The sequence below is a fragment of the Equus przewalskii genome, chromosome 20, assembly GCF_037783145.1.
Source record: "Equus przewalskii isolate Varuska chromosome 20, EquPr2, whole genome shotgun sequence".
Taxonomy (NCBI): domain Eukaryota; kingdom Metazoa; phylum Chordata; class Mammalia; order Perissodactyla; family Equidae; genus Equus; species Equus przewalskii.
The window spans coordinates 10,700,608-10,724,720 of NC_091850.1; the positions used below are offsets into that span (position 1 = coordinate 10,700,608).

Here is a 24,113-nt window from a genome sequence, read left to right on the forward strand (position 1 = left end):
AGAAAATACAGGCAGTACTCTCTTTGACATCAGTCTTAAAAGGATCTTTTTGGATACCATGTCATCTCAGATAAGGGAAACAACAGAAAGAATAAACAAATGGGATTTCATCAGACTAAAGAGCTTCTACAAGGCAAGGGAAAACAGGATTGAAACAAAAAAACAACCCACCAATTGGGAAAAATATATTTGCAAATCATACATCTGACAAAGGGTTAATCTCCATAATACATAAAGAATTCACACAACTCAACAACAAAAAATCAAACAACCCAATGAAAAAATGGGCAGGGGACATGAACAGACATTTCTCCAAAGATATAAGGATGGCCAATAGGCACATGAAAAGACGTTCATCATTGCTGATCATCAGGGAAATGCAAATCAAAACTACACTAAGATATCACCTTATACCCATTATAATGGCTAAAATAACCAAAACAAAAAATAGTAAACGTTGGAGAGGTTGTGGAGAAAAAGGAACCTTCAGACACTGCTGGTGGGAATGCAAAGTGGTGTAGCCACTATGGAAAACAGTATGGAGATTTCTCATAAAATTAAAAATAGAAATACCATATGACCCAGCCATCCCACTACTGGGTATCTATCCAAAGAACTTAAAATCAGCGATTCCAAAAGACCCATGCACCCCTATGTTCATTGCAGCATTATTTACAATAGCCAAGATGTGGAAGCAACCTAAGTGCCCATCAACTGATGATTGGGTAAAGAAGATATACATACACACACACACACACACACACACACACACACACACACACACTGGAATACTACTCAGCCATAAAAAAGGATAAAATCGTCCCATTCACAACATGGATGGACCTTAAGGGTATTATGTTAAGTGAAATAAGCCAGACAGAAAAGGAAAATTTCTGTGTGACTCCACTCATAAGTAGAAATTAAACATGTAGACAAACAGAACAGATCAGTAGTTACCAGGGGAAAGGGGGGTTGGGAGGTGGGCACAAAGGGTGAAGTGGTGCATCTACAATATGACTGACAATAATGTACAACTGAAATTTCACAAGAGTGTAAACTATCACAATATCAATAAAAAAAAAAGAAAGTGAAAAGGCAAGTCACAAAGCGGGAGAAAGATTTTCAATACGTATATTCAACAAAGGATTTACAATCGGCTCTCCATATCCACGGGTTCCACATCTACCCATGGACCCAACCAGTCGCAGATCGAAAGGCCTAGATGGTTATGTCTGTACTGAACATGTAGAGACCTTTTTTTCTTGTCATTATTCCCTAAACAATAAAGTATAACAACTATTTACATAGCATTTACATTGTATTAGGTATTATAAGTAATCTAGAGATGATTTAAAGTATGCAGGAGGATGTACCTAGGTTATATGCAAATATTATACCATTTTATATACGGGACTTGAGCATCCAAGGATTTTGGAATCTGCAAGGGGTCCTGGAATCCATCCCCCTCAGATACCGAGGGATGACTGCATATTCATAAGATATCAATGCCACAAATCAATAAAATAACCCTTTTCTTTAAAATTTGCCAATGGCAGGCCCTTCACAAAAGAGGATATTCAAATAACTAATAAGCATATGAAAAAGGTACTCATTGTTCATCAGGAACACAAAGAAGCAGACTTTTTAAGTGTCTTAAATTTAAATGAGTTCGATTACTAATCTTCCACCCCTTGCTCCCTTTCTAAGTCCATTATTACCATCTTTGCTCCCTAAGTACAATCATCTCCTTTCTAGCTTGTACCTCAATATATACTAAAAGAGACAGCTTGGGATTTAGCTCCCTAATACCATATGAGATCTCCCTTAACTTTTTAAATTTAAACTATATCCCAGTTTCTAATTCCTTATGTGAAAGCATAATCTAAAATATTAATCATAATTTACTCTCCCTTCCAAATAGTTATTTATATTCTTAACCATATTCTTCATATAACCAGAAAACAAAATGAATTTTAGGAGACATCTAAAATTTAATTGGACATAGCAATAGAAAGGTTTGCGCTGCTATACTGTTTCCAATACACAATTGTTTTTTTTTAAAGATTGGCAGGTGAGCTAACATCTGTTGCCAATCTTTTTCTTTTTCTTTTCCTTCTCCCCAAAGCCCCCCAGTACACAGTTGTATATTCTAGTTGTGAGTGCCCCTGGTTGTGCTATGTGGGACGCCGCCTCAGCATGGCCTGACAAGTGGTGCCACGTCCGAGCCCAGGATCCGAACCAGTGAAACCTTGGGCCGCCGAAGCGGAGCGTGCAAACTTAACTACTCGGTCACAGGGCCAGCCCCAATAACACACAACTTTTTATCACGAAATACTTCATTTCTCTCAAAATTATGAATTAACTCTAAAATAAGAAGGTTTTGCTTACTACAGTATCCTAAGCACAGCCTTAAAATATTATAGTTGCTTCCAATATTATTCAAGAGCATATTTTATATGCACTTTGAAGTACTTAGACAAGTTTTTTTTTAAGGCCCTATGACTACAAGAATATAAAGAGCAATAGTGCCATCTACTGGAGAACAAAGACTATGTTACCTCTTCAGCAAAGTCCACTACTTTCTAACAAACAAATTCCAGGACCATGTCTACGTAGCTTTTCCATCAATTATATAACATATAATTAACTATCAAGAGAAATCTGTTCATGTAACCAGCTACACAGCAGTTACAACTCAATCTGATGAGATTACAAATGTCTACTACCCCATTCCCACCACAAAGGAAATTATGCAGAAGACCAAGGGAATTAACATCCAGGTGGCTCAGAAATGACCTGGGATTTCCTTTCAATGACTTCTTTTCAAAATCCTAACCTTATACTTCTTAAGAAAAAAAAAAAAAAGGCTTTTTTCAACATGACTCATTTACTCAGCGTTTTGTGCCCAAAAAATTAGAGATCCCTAAAAACAGAAGGTCAACAAGAAATTCACATCCCCCACCAAATAAAAAAATTAATGGAGAAAAGCAATACTATAGATACTGATTTGTAATTAACTATGTAGAACACTTTTCTTCTTCAGTAGTTAATGTATTATTTTCTTTCACATATCAAACACTTCATGAATTCACACGTCATCCTAGCTCAGGGGCTATGTTAATCTTCTCTGTATTGGTCCAATTTTAGTACATGTGCTGCTGAAGCAAGCACAAACACTTTCTTTCGCATAAAGAATGAAGATTAACAGGTACATGCTTATACCTCCCTGAATTTGGGAAGGATTACACTGTGGGGGGAAAGTAAAATGGAACTTACTGAGGTGCTACACGTCTCCAGTAACGATCAATTCCATTTTTAAAATACAGCACAGCGAGCCACCTTACATTTATATCCAGAGTGTGGTTTGTGAAAATATTCTGTAAATAAAAAACACAGTATTAGAATGAACACGTAATAAGTTAAAAGTATAATTAATATACCCACAATAAAGTATGGATAGATTTTTTTTTTAATTAAATGTTTCATTTAAATTTTATCATTACATATATCACATAGTTATTTTCTAAGTATCTATAGCTCTACAATTCATATAAAAGAGTACACCTGCTCAGCAGTATGAAAATTGTTTAAGCTGAGTAATGGATATGTGAAGATTCATTATACTATTCTACTTTTAGGCATGTTTGAAAATTTTCACAATAAAAAAACTTGGAAACAAATAAACGTAATTATATATCACAACCTACATACACATACAAAACTAAAATAAACACCTTCTAAATTAAAAACGAAAAACCAGACCCACCACAGCATAGATTCAAAGATTCTAAGCAGTCAAAAGCCCCAGGTTATTAATACATGACATAAAATAAACTATTTCAAAGTATCCTCCTTATCAAAACAATCATGCTTACAAATAAGTTGGATAGCAGAACATTTTTAAGTGATATAAAGGCAGATGTGATGTGAATAATTTCAATTCAAAATTAACCATTACTCAAAAATTTCATTCACAGTGCTATTCCAAATACAGGCAATCTCACTTTGCGTAGTAGTGGGAGAACATAAAAATGACTGTGCTAGCTAAACTATGCAACATGATCTTAATAATCAAGGAGAAGTTACAATTGTTCTGTGCCCTTTAAAAATTTTTATCAAAAAATTTTTTAAAATTGCTACTAAAAATTTATAACTAATAGTTATAAATATATATGGACATAAAAGAATAATAAAACTAATACACTGTAATTTAAACATCACAAACACTGAAAATTAAAGTGCTTTATTTCTTTATAAAAAACTTATTTAGAATAGTGAGTGCACAGGACAAATGTAGGAACATGTTAACCGACTGAAATTCTACTATACCTCAGGCCAAAAACAACTCAAATCCCCAGAGTTGACCTATTAAACACAATCTCGTGTGGGAAAACCTGAAAGCCAAAAATAATGATGTGGAAAGTGTATTTTTTACTGGAGAAAAATATATATGTTAAGTATTAAAAACAGGTATGTATACCATAATCCCATTTTTCGAAAATCATGTACGTACAAAAAAAATTACAAAGACAGTTGTGTGATGCCCACTTATTCCTTAACACCCCTGACAACTGAGTCAGAGTCCTTCTTTTGGTTTCTTTTGCAAAAGAAAGAAGAGATTTCTCTTACCACATTAATCACATTCGATTTTAACACTTTACAGGTCCACCTTCCACACTAGATTGAGTCATGTCTTATGCCTGGAGTCTAGCACAGAGTCCAGCATAGCAGAAACTTCATAAATATCCGTTGAGCAAATGAATGAATGAATGGAAGTAATGTGGGAATATTGTGGAATTGGGTGGATATCCGCCTGTCTCAGCTATACTTAGGAAACCACGAAAAGTCAGGCTGCAGGTGTCAATCCAAGTAGAAATATTCCATAAGTATTCTGAATAACAGGACTAGAGCACAAGCCTGAGACTGGGCATATAAATTTAGGACTCTCCAGTCTTGAATGAACAGCTAAGGCTAAAAAAAATAAATGTGACAAGACAGTGAGTACAGGGTAAAAAGAAGAATTAAGTTAAACTTAGCAGTTTTCTAATCTATTCCATCTAAAAGAAATTTTACTATCCATCCAAGAAGACAGTATAGCCAGTAGAATTAAAAACAAAAGCTTTAGGCATTTAACATTATTAATAATTCATACATTACACAAAAAGTCAATAGTTAAGCAAGCCTACTGGTTTTTTTAAAGTCCAGCAGTAACTAAAATAAGAAATTCTAAAAGTGTTTTATATTTTGGCCTGAAAAAACACAAGGCTAGTTACAGAACATATTTATTTAAATAAGCATACGAAGAGTAAAGAAACATAGAGATTTCCCAAAGATTTATACCGTGCCCAAAATTTACAAACATAATGCTAGGATTACCTAAACAAAAATATTTTCTTTAGTATCTTTAAAAATTAATCTGTTTTTTACCTTTTCGTTATGAGCCAAACAGCTAACTTTCAGGTACATTCAGAATATCAATAATGACTCTAGACATTTAATTTCCCTTATAGTCATGACAGTATCTTCCTAAATCTAACAAACTTTTTAGTCATGAAGCCAAAATATGTACGTCAATGGCTATAATTTTCTATTTTACAAGATATGGTAAATAGTTTGCTCTGAATTTGCAACCCAGTCACAAATACTGGATCAGTTTCTGCTCTAATTGGTAGCCTCAGTGCCCTGGTCAGAGACTACATCTCAAACACTAATCAGAGTTCTCAAATTTTCAGAAGAAAAAAAGAGTAAGGAAGGTCCTCAATCAAAAAGATATCTTTTCATTCTGGCACCGAGAAAACAATTTTGATTAACTAACCAGAAGCTTTAAACTCCCAGAAGGTTTAGTCAAAGCATATATTAATTAAATTATTATACTATTTCCCATAACACTCAGGAAAAGATGTGTTAAGAAAACGAAAAGTTTAGTTGGGAAAAGAAAACAACCTTTTAAAGTGAAACACACTGAGCAAGGCAGAGCTGGCCAGATGCTGCAGTGGGGAGGCCTGAACAACTCTGCCAACAGAAATGAACTGGGGCAAGGATAGAAACAAAACATGAAAGTGGACTACCTAGAGTCTCGAGCTCAGCATTAACATTCTAAAACCAAAAATCAGTGTAGTGCTGCCTTCCGAGCAGATACTACCAATACCCAACTCGGTCATTTATTCATTCACCATCAAATATTTCTTAAACACCCTCAAAGAACCAAGCCCTGAATTAATAAATGGCAGTGGCAAGGGCAACCAAACACTTGGATCAGTTTCACTAAAGTAAATCACCAATACAAGCAGAACAATTAAAGCTGCAACAATTAAAATAATGGTATCTCATTTTATTAAAACTAATAGTGAACTACTTTAAAACAACTTACCAGCAACACCGAATAGAAACCTGGCTGTGTCTCCCACTGTTTCAACTGCTCCTCAGCTGGCTTTAACACAGCAGTATCCTGACTGGTGGCCTGTGTTAAGACCTGAAGAACAACAGTGCTGGCACTATTGAGATCCATGGAAACCTGGCAATGAGAAGTTAACATACTCGAATGTACATTATACATAAAAAATTAACAGTAACATAAACGGAGAAAAAGCTTCAATGTTCTCAATTGCCCCTATACCTCAATCATTTACCCACTCCTTCAGGTTACTGCTGAATTTCCCTCTTTTCTATGTACCACCCATACTCTTACTTAAAATGCCCATAATTCACTTCAAACCAGTTAAAATAAAAATAAAAGTTTTTTTAAAGAGCCCACATCCGAGCATATATTACCATATATATATATTACCATATATATATTGCCAAGCATAACACAAAGTGCTTTATTCATTTATTTATTCCTAATAATAATTCCATGTGATAGATAGAAAACTAAAGGATTAGATACCTCGCCTTGCCAAGGTCACAATTTACTAAGTGGCAGTGCTTGGACTCGAACACCAAACCCACCAGTCTTAATCACTATTACTGCCTTCCTTGAGCAACAGAATCAACATTGAAGGCATCTCTGTAATCCCAGAAGCCCAACAAGATAAACAACATATGCTTAGTAAATATTTACTGAAAAAAGAAAAGTGATCATTTTTGACCAATAAACTACGTCACAATGAACCACGTGGCAGCTAATTAACTGATTTAGTCAACAAAATTGCTGAAAGCCTGCTGAGTACCAGCCACTGCTCAACTGCTGAGAATACAGCAGAGAACAAAACAGTGGCCCTGACTTCATGCAGCTTACATTCTACTGGAAAAAGATAAATCTGTTAAAAAAAGAAAAGATCGGTGATATAAAGAAAACAAGATGATATTTAACATCATCCGAATGCAAGTGAATGTGTTACTTTAGACTGGGTGTTCCACGAAGGCTTCTCCAAAGTGATACCAAAGAGATATGAGTGACAAGAGAGACCCAGCCATGCAGAGCTCCAGACAGGGAAAACAACTGACAACAAGGCCTAAGATAAGAAACAAACTTAAGAAGGCCAGCCAGTATGATAGACACTTAATAAGAGAAAAGGGGAAAATGGTACAAGATGACTTGGAGAAATAGGCAGAAACAAATCATGCACAATTTTGCAGGGGAAAATAAAGTGTCTGAGCTTTTACACATGTACAAAAAAACCCACTGGAAGTTAGCAGGAATATATGAATATATTAACATAAATATAATAAAGACAGGCTCTACCAGAACTCATTCCCACCCAAACCCCACCCCGCAAAAAGAAAGAAAAAAGCCATATCCCTGTTTGGGGCTACTACTTGAAAAAAAAAAATCACTGACTACTGCCAATGGCCAGAGCAATTTTCCTCTAGAGCAAAGTTTGTGCAGAGCACTCACATACACACGTACCTTCACATTTCACACTTCTCTGGACCTTCACAGCAAAGCGATGTTTAAGGCTATGTACTCTTATCTTCATGCCCCACTTACCCGCACCATTTCCCTGTTCTAATGGAAGCTGCGAGAGTTGACCATCTCTATCTCCCACCAGCACCCTGCTCCATCCAGGTCCTCCCCAGAAGTAGATACTCTGTCCCTCCTTTCCCTTGCTTTTTTTTTCAGTTTTACTGAGAAATAACTGACATACATCACTGTGTACTCCCCTTTTGTTTCTTGCTACCAGGAAGCCCAACCAGTCTGGAAGGGAGAGCTCAGTTCATGTATTTCTGGAGAACCAATTCTGCACCAAGCACTGTGACAGCTATTAGGATGGTAAGAATCAGAAAGGGTCTCTTTCTCCACCCAAATTCTGGGGGACACTGAGGCAGAGAAAACTATTCTCATCATTAAAACAAACTGTGAACAATAAGTTTCTAGAACACTAGTTGGAACTTAGAGTATATTTCTCCCACAGAAACAATATTATAAGTGGTTCTTCTAATGAGTAAAAAGGTTTTTAAGCCTGAGAAATAAACCATCATTCACAACTTCTATTAGAAAGATTTCCAAGTACTAATTAACTTATAAAAGAAGCTTAAGCAGCAACTAGTTCCTAAATTGCAGATTAAATGCATCAAAAATAATTCAGAAATGATAGACATAGTGGATTATTAAAAATACCACACTACTAAAGCATATTAAATTTTTTAAAGATCTCATAACAAACCTATAAAAAGCAAATCTGGCATGTGAACTAATATCACTGTTCTACAGAGGAAGAACTTACAAGCTGTCAAGAGAGTCGTCCGGGGTCATGTAGCAAACTAACACACGGCAGAGCGAGGCCTGACATCCAGGGCTCTGGAATCCCATATAACATAAAACGGCCTCACCACACCATCCTACTGCCAAACACCTACAAACACACCATGCTCTCCCATAACAGGTTCCTGGTGAAACTGTCAGAAAGATTCCTGAATCCATCAGAAATCTAGAAGGATCACATTTTCTATGTACTAAATATTCTTACAGTACTCATCTGAGAAGTTTTCTTGAAAGAACAGCAATGGGAACAAAGAATGGGGAAGGGGGCATGTACTGAGTCATTCAAATCTAACAGTGTGGAAATAAATTTCATTTGAGATAAAAGATAGATGACTACTGACTAGTAGTCAGTTTGGAGCGTGGTACACATAGAAAAATCAAACGTTAATACCCTTTTTTTGGAATTAGCATGCAGAAATATAATAGAATTGCTACTGTTATTTTCACCTAGTAGTGAAGCAGACACACAACTAGACTCCAAAAAAACTGGAGAGACCCAAGAGTGATAGAGAAAGATGGAGGGAGAAGAAGAAGGGGAGGGGGGAGGGAAGGAAGAAAGGAGAAAGGAAGGGAGGCAAGGTGGAAGGTAGGGGAGAGAGAGACAGACACTGACTAACTTGTGGGACTGGCTGAAGGTATTTCCCAAAGGAAGTGACAGGCTCCTCCGGAGATCGTCACCAGGTACACCTGAAGGTCGGGGAAGCAAGTCTCTCACAGCAGAGGCGCTGTGCTGGCTCCTCTGCATAGAGGTTGACGTGCAGTGAGAGAAACCCTCAACTTATGTCAAAACAATGTATCCTTTGCCTTTCTGTATCCTTATCAATTACCAAGACCCTTGAGACAACCAAGCAAAGAGCAAGATCAAATTTGGCTAAGTTTTCCAATTAATAATGTATACACTGAGGTTACTTTGATTTTCATTAATTTGCACAGTTCCAAAACCATAAGAGGAAATACTGCTTATGAGTATTTTCTTAGGTCTCAACCACACTATAAAAGAGAATTATTCACACTCTAAATGCACACTTTTTTTTCCCTAAGAACAATAACAGGAAAGGAGAAGAAAATAAAAGGGCAGGCATTTCATCCTTCTCACTACTTCACGATTCAGTCCGTTCAATTTATTCATTACTGGATTTATAGTAGACTTTGATTCTATTAAAATCTAAACACCCTAGCAATATGTGACCAAAAGCCTAAAATACTCACACCCAGTAACTGGACTTTCTAGGCTTGGTCTGTAAGATACTTTCCCAATTCTGGAAAAATCTAAAGCCCAAAGATATACAGATGTGCCTATAGTCGGGAACTTACTAATTTTCATTAAAGGAAACAAGTAGACAAGGGAAAATTCAGCACCTCTGCCTGCCACCAACAAACAGACTTCTCAGACCTGCAGGGACTTTAACTTCAGCCATAACAATCTTCTTTAGACTATTACATTACCTGTGTTGGTCCTTAGTTTTAGGACATTCCACGCCAACAATAACCCCATGCCACTATTAAATGCTAGAGCAGTGAGTAAGTGAGCTGACTTAGAAAGATTACAACAAAGATTGAAGAAAAAAGATTTTGAAAATCAAAAAAGTTTCCCTCAGTGAAATAATTTATTCAGGCATGGATCAATAACAGATGCTAAAACCATTAACTGAAACAACAGCTGTTGGGGAAGAGAAGATTCCCAGTGTGTCCAAGCATCATCCCACAGATTACCTGTTAAACACAATGAAGAAATAAACCAACCTTTAAAATAAAGGGATCTGTCCGTCACCAGTTCAACCGAAAGAGCAAACTTAGTATCACCAACAGCTGCACAACGCGACCTTACATGCCTCGTGATGGGATGCAGTAAGGAGGATACAACTTCACCTCTGAAATACCAAAAATGATCAGACTTAACCTAAACAAGACTCTAGATCCAACTTCCACTTTAAAAGAAACAGAGGAGAGAGAATACTTCTGGAATGGTGGCATGAAGAGTTCTACATATCCTCTCCTCAGTGAAGCAAGCATAACTAGCAAAAATTATAAAAAGCAACCATTTAAAGTCTCTAGAAAGTGTGTTTAAGGAGATACAGTGAATGGAGAAATAATCATGCAAGAAATACTACTAAATCTTGGTAAGAACAGCAAGTATCTGTGGCATTTGAGCTACAAACTCACTCCTGCCCCACGGTGTAACAAAAGCTATACTCCATGCAGATGTAACCAAGAACATGGGGCTCCTGCTCACCCCAGCTCCTAATTTAGGGCCACAATTTCTCCCCAGGAGGGGCGGGAATCCAGCATTTCTCATCCACCTCAGCTGTGTTGCAGTTGTATTCCAGGCAAGCCCAGCCAAGAAGTCTAGGGCTCTCTTCTTCCACCCAGGCACCACTCACGAGGCAGAAACTATACGCCAAGCACATCAGGCCAAGTATAGCGGGCCTCAATCACGCCCACCCCAGCTTGCTCAAAAGGCAGAGGTTCCACACTAGGAACAGTAACAGTTGGATACTTCAATACTCCACTTTCAATAACAGATAGAACAACTAGGAAGAAGATCAATAAGGAAATATAAGTCTTGAACAATATTATACACAAACTACATCTAACAGACATTTACAGAACATTCCACTCAACAAGAGTAGAAGGCAAGTAAACATTCTTCTCAAGTATACATGAAACATTCTCTGGGATGGATCATATGCTAAGCCACAAAACAAGCCTCGACAAACTTAAAGAACTGAAATCATATAAATACGTCCTCTGATGACAATCAATAACAGAAAGAGGGGAAATTCATGAACACTTCCAGATTTCAAAACTTACTACAAAACTTACTATGGTAATCAAGACAATGTTGGCACTGGCATAAAAATATACACATAGGGGCCAGCCCCGTGGCTGAGTGGTTAAGCTCGCGTGCTCTGCTGCAGTGGCCCAGGGTTTCACAGGTTCCAATCCTGGGCATGGACATGGTGCTGCTCATCAGGCCATGCTGAGGCAGCACGCCATATGCCACAACTAGAAGGACCCACAACTAAGAATATACAACTATGTACTGGGGGGCTTTGGGGAGAAAAAGGAAAAGAAATAAAATCTTTAAAAAAAAAAAGAATATACACATCAATGAAACATTTCAAAGTCCAGAAACAAACCCTTACATCTAAAGTCAAGTGATTTTCGACAATGGTACCAGGTCAATTCAACGTAGAAATAGTCTTTCAACATATGGTGCTGGAACAACTGGGTATCACATGCAAAAGAACAGCTGAACCTGTTCCTTACACCATACACAAAAATCAACTCAAAATAGATCACAGAGCTAAACGTTAAGCAGTAACACTATAAAACTCTTAAAAGAAAATCTAGGAGGAAATCTTCATGACCTTGGGCTAGGCAAGGCATTTTCAAATACGATACTAAAAGCACAAGAAACTAAAGTAAAAGTAGATAAATTCAAACTTAAAACTCAAAACTTCAAACTTTACCAAACAATACCATCAAGAAAGTAAAGACAATCCAGAAAATGGGAGAAAACACTTGCAAATCATATATCTGATAAGGGACTTATGTACAAAATATATAAAGAATTTTTACACCTCAATAATAGAAAGATAATCCAATTAAAAAGCAAAGGATGAGGGGAACTTTCTCAACCTGATAAAGAACACCTACAAAAAACCTACAGCTGGGCCGGCCTGGTGAGTGGCAGTTAAGTTCACACACTCTGCTTCAGAGGCCCAGGGTTCGCAGGTTCAGATCCTGAGTGTGGACCTACCCACTGCTTATCAAGCCATGCTGTGGTAGGCGTCTCACATATAAAACAGAGGGAGATAGACACAGATGTTAGCTCAGGGCCAATCTTCCTCAGCAAAAAGAGGAGGGTTGGTGGCAGACGTTAGCTCAGGGCTAATCTTCCTCAAAAAGAAAAAAGAAAACCCTACAGCTAACATCATACTTAATGGTGAGAAACTCGAAGCTTTTCCACTAAGATCAGATACAAAGCAAGAATGTCCCCTCTCACCATTCCTTTCCAACATGGCACTGAAAGTCCTTGCTAATGCAATAAGGCAAGAAAAGGAAATAAAAGGTATACAGATCAGGAAGGAAGAAACAAATCTGTCTTTGTTCGCAGATGATATAATCATCTATGTAGAAAATGAGAAAGAACTAACCAAAAAACTCCTGAAACTAATTAATGATTATACCAAGGTTGCAGGACACAAGATTACTTTCCTGTATACCAACACAAACAAGTGGAACTGCAAATTAAAAACACAATACCATTTACATTAGCACCAAAAAAGAAAAGAAACACTTAGGTACAAATCTAACAAAATATATACAAGATTTGTACAAGGAAAACTACAAAACAGTGATGAACAAAATCAAACAACTAAATAAATAGATTTTCTGTGTTCGTGGATAGAAAGACTCAATACTGTCAAGATGTCACTTCTTCCTAACTTCATCTATAGATTCAACGCAATTCCAATCAAAACCCCAGCACATCATTTTACGAATATGAACAAACTGATTCTAAAGTTTATATGGAGAGGCAAAACACTTAGAATAGCCAACACAATATTGAGGGAGAAGAACAACTGGGAGGACAGACACCACCCACTTCGAGACACTATAAAACTACAGTACTCAAAACAGTGCAGTATTGGTGAAAGAAGAGATAAACAGAACAATGGAAAAGATTAGAGAGCCCAGAAACAGACTCCCATAAATACAGTCAACTGATCTTTGACAAAGGAGCAAAGGGAACACAAAAGAACAAAAACAGTCTCTTAGACATCCATGTGCAAAAAAAATGAACCCAAACACAGACCTTACACCCTTCACAAAAACTAAGTCGAAATGGATCATAGACCTAAATGTAAAACACAAAACTATAAAACGCCTAGAAGATCACACAGGAGAAACTGTACTTGGGTACAGTGACGCCTTTTTAGGTACATCACCAAAGACATTATCCATGAAAAAAATAACTAGTAAGCTAGACTTCGTTAAAATTAAAAACTTCTGCTCCGCAGAAGACAAGGTCAAGAAAATAAGACAAGCCACAGAATGGAAGAAAAATATTTGCAAAGACACATCTGATAATGGACTGTCATCCAAAATATTAAGAGAACTCTTAAAACTCAACAGTATGTAAGTTACACAGAATTCGAAATACATTACGATGTACACCTGAAATTTATACAATGTTATAAACCAATGTTACTGAAGTAAAAAAAGTTTTAAAAGAAACAACTGGATTAAAAAATAGGCCAAAGACCTTAACAGACACCTCCCCAAAGAAGATAAACAGATGGCAAATAAGCATATGAAAAGACGCTCCACATCATACATCATCAGAGAAATGCAAATTAGAAGAATGAGCTACCACTACACACCTATTAGAATGGTCAAAATCCAGAACACTGAGAACACCAAATGCCAGCAAGGATGTGGAGCAACAGGCACTCTCAGACATTGATGGTGGAAATGCAAAATGGTACAGCTACTTTGGAAGACCAGTGGTTTCTCACAAAACTAAACATACTCTTACTTTACCATCCAGCAATCACACTCCTTGTATTTACCCAAAGGAGGGGAAAACTTACATTCTACACAAAAACCTGCACACATATGTCTATAGCAGCTTTATTCATAATTGCCAAAATTTGGAAGCAGCCAAGACCAGGTGATGGATAAATAAACTGTGGCACATCCGAACAAAAGAATATGATTCAGTGCTAAAAAGAAATGATCTATCAAGCCATGAAAAGAGAACTGGGGAAAAATATGGAGTGATGAAAATGTTCTAAAATTTATTGTAGTGATGGCTGCACAACTCTGAATATACTAAAAACTATGGAATTGTACACTTTCAGTGGGTGAACTGTATGGTCTGTGCACTATACCTTAACAGAGCTATTATTTTTATTAAGTGCTTTGACTATGTAATGCCAAAGTCAGAAAGAGACAAGGAAAAGTAACTGAAGAAATGAAAAACGTGGCTAGAACATTTAATATTCTTACTATTCGGTGTTTATAGACAAGAATTTAAAACACTGAGAAAAAACAAAAAAATCCTAATTCACTATTCACTTTCCTTTAAGCTTCATATATTATATACAGTACACTTCTATCACATAAAAGGGAGATAAATTTGTATTTCTTAGCAGTAATGTCTTTCATTTCACTTCTAAGTCTCTCCATTAACATTTCCACAAAAATAAACTGAGTAGTCTGCAGTGCCACCTGCTGGCAAGAAGTAAGTACCACATCCCAAAGAGTATGTTCCAAGCATCCTTTTCCCCTCAAGGAAGATAGAGAGAGAAGGACATTGGAATTCTCACTGACCACTTGGCCATAACTACCACCTGGAAATACAGCAAGAGTTTTCAGGGTTCAAGAAGGTAGGGGAAAGAACGCTGAGAAAAGAGCTCCTTAAGGAAAGAAATGAATGGGAGTCTAAAGAATAATGTAAGAAAAGAAAGATGGGATTCGAAACCCAAAAATGAAAGTCTCACCTTGAGGCAAAACATGACAACCAAAGAACTTCCTTACAGCACTGTCTCATTAAAAATACTCTCCACCAAAACAAAATGTGTGATGAAAACATGAATGTGTTTTGAACTTCACACAAAGTAAATATGACAGAATTTAAGAAAATGTAATAACATAAGCAATGTTTTTGCATAAAAGAGACTAAGAAACCGTAGAACAAGAATCAGCAGAGTTATATGAGAGGATGAAATCACCTAGTTAGAAAAGCATTGCAGTATTCCACATTTAAGAGAAAGATAAATATTCAGAAAGAGGAAAAAGAACAGCCAGATACAAGCCATTGAGAAGGTGACATTAATAACTTGAAAGCTCCAATTTTTCTCCTAGAAGAACAGGTACTGGACAAATAAAAACTTGAATGGAGAGTAGCCTTTTGGTGAAATGTATAAGCAATATAGTATTTACCATGTGTTACTGGAGCATTTCCTACAGAGGGATAAAAAGGAAGATGTCATTTTTTCAAAGATAAATTCCTGCAAGTCAAATCATGACCAATATAGGTCAAGGCTACAAAAAGAAGAACAGGACGCAGAAAACATATTCTTTGGAAATTATGAATAGGAAATATTACAAAACTGCTTAACTGCCTGGAGTCAAAAGCAAACTAGAGAAAGACAACGTGTCAAAGATAAGAAAGAAATGAATTTCTGTGAAGACCGGGGAAGAGTTTAAAGATAATCAAAATAAAGAAGCTACATTAGAAAGCTTAAAGAAAGGGTTATTTTATTATTTTGAGCAAGCAAAATCTTTAGTTAAGGGGGCTGGCCTCGTGGCCGAGTGGTTAAGTTCGTGCTCTGCTGCAGGTGGCCCAGTGTTTCGTTGGTTCAAATCCTGGGCGCGGACATGGCACTGCTCATCAAACCACGCTGAGGCAGCATCCCACATGCCACAACTAGAAGGACCCACAACGAAGAAGATACAACTATGTACCGGGGGGCTTTGTGGAGAAAAAGGAAAAAATAAAATCTTAAAAAAAAAAAAAATCTTTAGTTAAGGCAGCTTGCCAAAAAAATAGTTAAACTTGAATCTGACCAAGCTTCTGGATCATGCTACCAATGTAGTTGGAGGGCAAGTAGGATGAAATAAGACTGACCACAAGCTGATAATTGTTAAAGCTCGGTGATGGGGGTTCATTATACAATTCTGTCCACTTTTGTGTCTGTTTTTTAAAATGGTAGCTAATGGACCATGATACAAAGATCACTTCAGTTGCGGGTCATGGCTGCCACCACCTCCTCTGGAAATCTTTAGCTGTACCACATGGTAAAATGCTCCTTCCTCCACGCTACTGTTCTACACAGTAGAGACTTTACTATTACATCTATCTCCTTGTTAACTTGTGCCTCATCTATAAAATCATGAGCTGCTTAAAGGCAAGAGTTGTGTCTTATTCATCTGTATATGCCAGCACCTAGCAGAGTGCCAGGGATATAGCAAATGCTCAGTAAATGTTTGATGAACTGAACAAAGCAATAATGTTATTGTGATTTCTAAGAGTGGAAGGCAGACTTAGAAAAGGTGAAACAGAAGGAGGTCAAGAAACAATCTGGAAGAATAGGAATTATATCACAGTAAAGAGAGAAATATCTACAAAACACACTACAAGAGTAAACAGTATGCTGAATGGCTGAAAAAAATGAATGAAGGAATAAATGAATGGACAGTCCTTTCCGTATCTTCCTCTACTGAAATGAGGCTCATCAAGCCAACAAGATTTAACAATACTTTTCACTGGAAATATCCAACACCCTTTGTTCTAATCCTGTGCTCTTCAGTCAGCTTTCTGATATTTACTTGGTTTATCATTAGACTTTTCTACATTCATTCATTCAACAAATATTCATTCAACAAACATTCATTCAACAAACATTTACAAATGCCAGACATTATTCTAAGCACTTGAGATACAACAATGAACTCAAAAAAATCCCTGCCCTTATGGAGAACTTATTCTAGTGGAGGGAGACAGAAATAAATGGGTAAATTATATACTATGTAAGAAGGCAGTATACAGTGCCAGGAGGCAGCTGTGAGAGAAGTCTTGTCCAATAAACTCGAGTATTTGTGTCTCTCTGGGAGTTTTTAGTAAAATGGCGTTGATAAACTGCAAGAAGTCTCTTGCCTGTTTGGTTTACACGACAGTCGCCATGACTGAATACCTCCTAAGAGGAAAAGTTAAGCTTATCCTAAACAATAGTGACCCCCACCAAGGTAGTGCCAGTGGTGAGACCCCAACTAACGTCACCACCACCCTCTTTGACATCTTTTTAGCTGAAACAAAAAAATACACAACTGTATAAAAGCTACTAAGAAACAACAATTATGTTTATTGGTTTTAAACTTGCTTCTCTGATGTAAAACAAAGAATAGGAAGGAAAAGCCGTAAGCCTGATTTTCAGCAAGATACTGTTCTTTTTTTTTTTTTTTGAGGAAGATTAGCCCTGAGCTAACATCTGCCACCAATCCTCCTCTTTTTGCTGAGGAAGACTGGCCCTAAGCTAACTTCCGTGCCATCTTCCTCCACTTTATATGTAGGACACCTACCACAGCATGGTTTGCCAAGCGGTGCCATGTCCACACCCGGGATCCGAACCAGCAAACCCTGGGCCACTGAAGCAGAACGTGCGAACTTAACCGCTGTGCCACCGGGCTGGCCCCAAGATACTGTTCTTTGAATCAGAGTAATAGCACAGCCTAAACTTAATAAACCATAACTGATCAAACTTAAGTTTAGTCAAAACCTTTTGCTAAGTCTTAAAGGATCATCGGTCCTCTCCAAATAGACACATCTTTGATTGGTAGTTTCCAATTACTGGTCCAGGACAACAACGTCTGTAACTCTGTCTTAGAAGAAGCTCATTCCTGTTGTGAGAGTTAGCCTAAGGAGTCAGAGCACTTATAAAACATGTATAGGCTATATGCCCAGTAATGTCCCCACAATTAGGAATTATCCTACATTTTATCATTAAAATGTTCTGAATCACTAAAATAATTTTTCTATCACCTTGGAGCCATCCATATCAGTTCTCTCAACAGTAAGTACATCTAATTTAAGCATTTTGTTTTACTGATCAAGAAATTGTGTCCCATAGAGGAAGAGTGGCACAGATGTTAGCTCAGGGCTAATCTTCTTCAAGCAAAAAGAGGAAGATTGGCAACAGATGTTAACTCAGAGCCACTCTTCCTCACCAAAAAAAGAAAAAAAGAAAAAAGAAACTGTGTCCCAAAGAGGTTAAGGAGATAAACTGAGACTTCCTCTAAGGTCAGAGACTCATTAGTGACATTTCTGGAACCTAGAATTCAAGTCTCCTATTCCAACCCAATACTCTCTATTGACTACAACATTTTTCCTCTTGATCGCAGTGCTGTCCATTGATACTCCCAAGTGAAATTAACTAGCTTGGTAGGATTTTCTTTAGCTTTAGACTTGAGAACCAAAATATAACATCAAGACTATAGTTTATCTTCCTGATAAATTATACTACATCAAAACTGAAGACCAAAATTAATGGAGTCAATGAAAATACCATAGGCAAAATTAACAAGGTGAAGATTAGGAGAAGAAATTTTAAATGACTAAAACAGACAAGGGATTACTATATAGACCATACAAGGAACTCCTGTGAATCAACAAAACAATACAAAAGAAAATTGGACCAAGGATATAAATAGGCAATTCACCGAATGGTAAATAAATATCAGAAGAGATGCTACCTGACTGGTTATCAGGAACTTAAAAAAGCATTGAGATATTACTTTACAATCATTAGATTGGCAAAAATTACAAGGTCCGAAAATATTCAGTGATGGCAAGAACACACGGAAATAGAAAGCTTTATGCACTGCTGCTAGGAGCATACACTGGTATAACCACTTTGGAGAGCAATCTTGCCATCTTTAATGAAATTGTGTGTGTGTGTGTGTGCGTGCGTGCGCACGTGTATGCACACGCGCACATCCTATGATCAGGTTATATCCTATGACCCAACAGTTCCACACTTGGTACCACAATCAAAGAAACTCCTGCACAGGCAGACAAAGAGGAGACAAGGATAAGGGTTTTTATCTTGGTGTTATCTACAGTAAGACAGGGTTGGAGACAAGACGCTGTCCATCTTCAGTGGAACAGATACATAAAATGCATCTTGTCCTTCTCTTGTAGAATTTGTTCCCTCTGACTGAAAACTCCTGCCTTTAGATTTTTAACCTCAATCCAATCTGTGCTCAAGTTGTCAACTAATCAAATAGGTCTTCCCTGACTGCCCAATCTAAAATAGCTCACCCTTCAACCCAGAAGGGGCCCTCATCCAATACAGTGTTCCAACAAGAAAGACACCGGAGGTTCCAGTGTACAAAGGCACGACCATGTCAAGAAGCAGAGAAGGTGGTCATCTGTAAAAGGACAGATTGTTATGGCAGCCCTAGCAAACTAAGACACCAAGAAAATACTGTTTCTAAGGAGAAAAACCTCAGAGCACAATGAGAGATGAACAGATAGAGGCAGACCCGTTTGCAGGTGAAAGAGGACAAAAAGCAATGAAGTTCCCACCAACGCCTCTCATTTCCTCTGTGAAGTAGAAGGCAACATTATCCAGGAAAGAGTACAGAGGGGAGGAGGAGATGGGTTAACAACCACCATGGGAAACAGGAATAGTTACTAGAGACACACAGGATTATTGGGCTGCCTGTCCATTACTCAATAAACGTTTGTTGAATGAATACCTAGCTGTCATTCATGAATGCTTTAGTGCAACTTTATTGCGGTGAACTCTGGCAGTAACTAGCAAAAGAAAGGCACTGGAATGAGTAAGAATCTGGGTTATAAATCCAGATATGTGTGACCTTATGACAAGTCACTTTTCATTGCTGGGCCTTAGTTCCTCAACCAGATGAATCAGATTCAATAATCAGCATAAGAGCACCTCAAGCTAAAATAAATGATGCTATAATTTTTATGCAGGTTTGTGCATGACCTCGGTCTTCAACTTTTACCAACGAAGGTAGTGCATCTCAAGCTTTAGTGTACATTCATATCACCTAGAGAGCTTGTTAAAATGCAGTTTCTGATTCAGCAGGTCTGGGGTTAAGCCTGAGATTGTGCATTTCTAACAAACTCTCAGGTGATGCTGTATACCACATTCCAAATAACAAGGGTGCAGAACAGTGATCCAGCCCAAGCTCTACAAAGCTTTTAATTGGGGGCTTATCTAACCAGCCTGATATTTAGAAAAACAAAGATACTCCAGACTCACACCCCCACCAAGTGTGTCTTGCCATTCCCTAAAACACTCCTGAAATTAACTGATACGCCCCATTTGGTGCAGATGGGAAAAGAAAGGGATGAATAATATTGCCATCAATAACACTAAATTAGAAGAAGCCCAAGATTAAATGCAAAACACACAAACACATATACATACATACAACACAAAGATTAAAATCCCCCTAATCAAATATATTTATCTTTCCCAAAATACTAAATTTTTTATTTCTGCAAAAACACATATTTATCTCTGGGAAAATCTTCAGCATATTTTAAGTCACATGCCTATAAGGGTTCTTTTGCATTCTGGTTAGGCCCTGAATGCAAACACATTCACCATGTCACAAAATCTAATGATATTTCTATTAATTACCAAAAACCTTCACGTATTTGTTTAGAAGTTCCAGTGGTATGGCCACAACTAAATTCGTTTGTGGTGAGAATTCTCTTCTGCTCTAGGAAATGTAATTAGGGCAGAGATGGCCCAGCTGCCCCAGGGCTATAATATATTGCCACAAACCATTGCTATAATTAAACTGTTCCTACTGTTCCATGTGCTAGGTTACAGGGGAAAAAAACTCCACAATCCTATCACAACCAACAGAGAGAGATTTTCATTCTAATTTCACAGAAACCTTCCTCAGTGCCAAAGATGTAAGAAAAGTTGTCATGCAATGGATATTTTATATTGTAGAGTCACTGTGCCCTTACCCTGAAGCCTGTGTACTGATAAAGAAGTTTAAAATAACGTGAAAATGGAGGACTGAACTCCCTATCTAAGGGGAAAAAAACCATTATGGCTGTAAACTGCTCTTTCTTTCTCCCTCCTGAAGAAGAATCAAATCTCAAGGGCACTACTGCACTACAAGTGAGCTCGTTTAAACTGGGTTATGTCCATTGCAATCTTGGCACCAGTAGGCAATTCACCAGTCCTGGCTATTCAGTCAAGTCACTTTGAAATAATAACACTTCCCTCATTCACCACCATGTCACAAAGAATAAAGAAAAATGACAAACGCAATGAGCTTCAAAATAGTTTTGCTGAATCACAAATACCCTCAAATATAAAACTGCACAAGTCGCTGGGCTTGAGCACTGGCGGCCATACCTCAGCAGGCAGGTCCTCTCTGAAAATGTGTCATTTCCTTTACTAGTTCATTAAAGGCAAGCAAGGTTTTAATGGTTAATTAAAGCTTTCACAGCATTGCTATTAGCGGCAGCGTTGCGTGCGGTAACACTGTAAGGTGGTTTTATACTAAAGACGACCACGTTCTCTTAAAATTGGCACCACCTATCCAAGGGCAAATGCACCACCCTGGCCCGCAATTGAGCCACAACGGGCACCCCACGCCCTCCTCACCCCGGCCCCGGGTCCCTGCCTACCCGCACCCGACTCCTCCGCCACCGTGCTTCCCGCTGCTGGGCGGACTGGGACAGCCCGAGCCCCCCGCGGTTCCCAGGGTGACGCAGATAGGCAAGCCCGCAGGCCGCCCTCGCCGCGCTCCTGCTCTCCCTCGGCTCCCGGGAGCCCAACGTTCTTGCCTCGCCTGTCGGCTCCCCGCTGCCCGACCCACTCCTCCTTTCCACTCGCGCGCCCTCCGTAGCCCTCAGGCCCGGGCCTCACCGTTTGGCTCGGTCCGGAACAGCCCGGCTCTCCTGCTTCCACTCCCCAACACCGAGCGGCGTCGCTTCGTCCCGCGCCGCACGCTTCCAGTCCACACGCCGCCGCCTACTGATGCCGAAAGCGGCTTCTAGGAACGCGCCATGTTCAGCGTCGCACCTACAGACGACGCGGACGCACGAATTTCGCGTCACGGACTCCCAGAGCGCGTGGAGCGGGCACAGGGAGAATTCGATAGGACAACGGCGGAAGAGAAGGGAGGAGCTTCCTCTTCGAAATCGAAGGCGCCGGGCGTCCAAACCGGCAGAGTGCGCTTGCGCAGTGTAGACAGCGGGGAGCCTCTACGCCGCGGGATCTGTAACCGTTGGAAAGCAAAGGTACGCGTTGCTCCTCGCCCGGTTGTCTCCTGGGTTGGTTGAAGCTTAAATGAGAACCATTTTCCCTGCCCTATTCTAGATATCAGCTGCTAGACTGCATTGTTTTACGGCTCAGTCTCAGCAGACAAGAGTTACTAAAATTATCCTACTTCCGTATTGATATGGCGGCCATACCTCAGCAGGCAGGTCCTCTCTGAAAATGTGTCATTTCCTTTACTAGTTCATTAAAGGCAAGCAAGGTTTTAATGGTTAATTAAAGCTTTCACAGCATTGCTATTAGCGGCAGCGTTGCGTGCGGTAACACTGTAAGGTGGTTTTATACTAAAGACGACCACGTTCTCTTAAAATTGGCACCACCTATCCAAGGGCAAATGCACCACCCTGGCCCGCAATTGAGCCACAACGGGCACCCCACGCCCTCCTCACCCCGGCCCCGGGTCCCTGCCTCCCCGCACCCGACTCCTCCGCCACCGTGCTTCCCGCTGCTGGGCGGACTGGGACAGCCCGAGCCCCCCGCGGTTCCCAGGGTGACGCAGATAGGCAATAATCCTACTCCTACGCAGATTTCTTTCTTTAAGGTCCTAAACTTGCTGGGCGCTCTACTCCAGAAGGACAGCAAAGGTGGAAAGATTAAAAGGGAAATAAATCCAGTTATCACTTACTTCTCCTACTAGCTAGCTTAGTGCCCTAAGTTTTTTATCTTTAGAAAGAGAAGTTGTAAGGAAATAGTTGAATGTTCATAAAGATTAATAATAATAGATAACATTTATTGAGCATTTAGAATGTGCCAGATAAAGTTCTAAGATCTTTACATGAATCGTGTATTTTAATCCTCGAACTCTGAGGTGCTTTTTATTATGCCCATTTTACAAAGAAACTGAAGCACGGAGAAGTCAAGTAACCTGCCTAAGGTCACACAGCTAGTAAGTGGCAGTGTTGGGATTTAAACCAGGCAATCGTAAGCCCTGCATTACAAAGATGTTCGTTACACAAGGGCTGTTTTTAAAAGTAAAAATATAAAAATTACCTAAATGACCACCAAGAATGAATGATTAAATCATGATACATGCATATATAATAAAATACAAATGTAATAATTATGCTGCCATGTATTTGTAGACACGTTAACACATTCACTATGCATTGGGAAAAGTGTGTTACAAAATAATGTGTTCAGGATGGTCTCAGTTTGGGAAATAAATATATGCCAAAATGTTAACAGGATTTGTCCCTATGGTATAGTATTGTGGGCATTTTTTTTTTTTTTTCTTTTTGGCTTGATTGTACCTTCTGATTTTACTGAAAGGTAATGCTTTTCAAATTTTAAGTGTGCAGAGAATCGCACAGGGATCTTTTTAAAATATGGATCCTGATTCAGTTGGTCTGAGGTCGGGCCTGAGATTCTTCATTTCAAAGGAGTTTCCAGTTAATGCCAATGCTGCTGGTCCATAGATCACACACTGAGTAACAAGGCTATAAGAAATGTGCAATAAAGAAAAAAATTTACCTAATTTGAATTAAAATGAAGAAATTGGTTTATAAAAACAGATCTTTTATATTTGAGATAATGGATCCTCTGTAAACCTAAGGAAAGCTGTA

The 24,113-nt window shown here is 38.5% G+C and overlaps 1 protein-coding gene and 1 non-coding gene across 3 annotated transcripts in view; both read right to left on the reverse strand.

The window, feature by feature from the left end:
* IPO11 (importin 11) overlaps positions 1-22,492 on the reverse strand; it is a 230,444-nt gene extending 207,952 nt beyond the window's left edge. For both annotated transcript variants that reach the window (XM_008527674.2, XM_008527675.2), the window contains exons 1-3: positions 22,141-22,492; positions 6,371-6,514; positions 3,277-3,377 (exon numbers count right to left, since the gene is read on the reverse strand). In XM_008527674.2, the coding sequence (XP_008525896.1) occupies positions 3,277-3,377; positions 6,371-6,508 (239 nt within the window). In that variant the 5' untranslated portion in view covers positions 6,509-6,514; positions 22,141-22,492. The remainder of the gene's footprint in view (positions 1-3,276; positions 3,378-6,370; positions 6,515-22,140) is intronic.
* Positions 3,065-3,171, reverse strand: LOC139078001 (U6 spliceosomal RNA). Its single transcript, XR_011530663.1, has one exon. It is a non-coding gene; the product is annotated as a U6 spliceosomal RNA (small nuclear RNA).
* Positions 22,493-24,113: the final 1,621 nt, after the last annotated feature.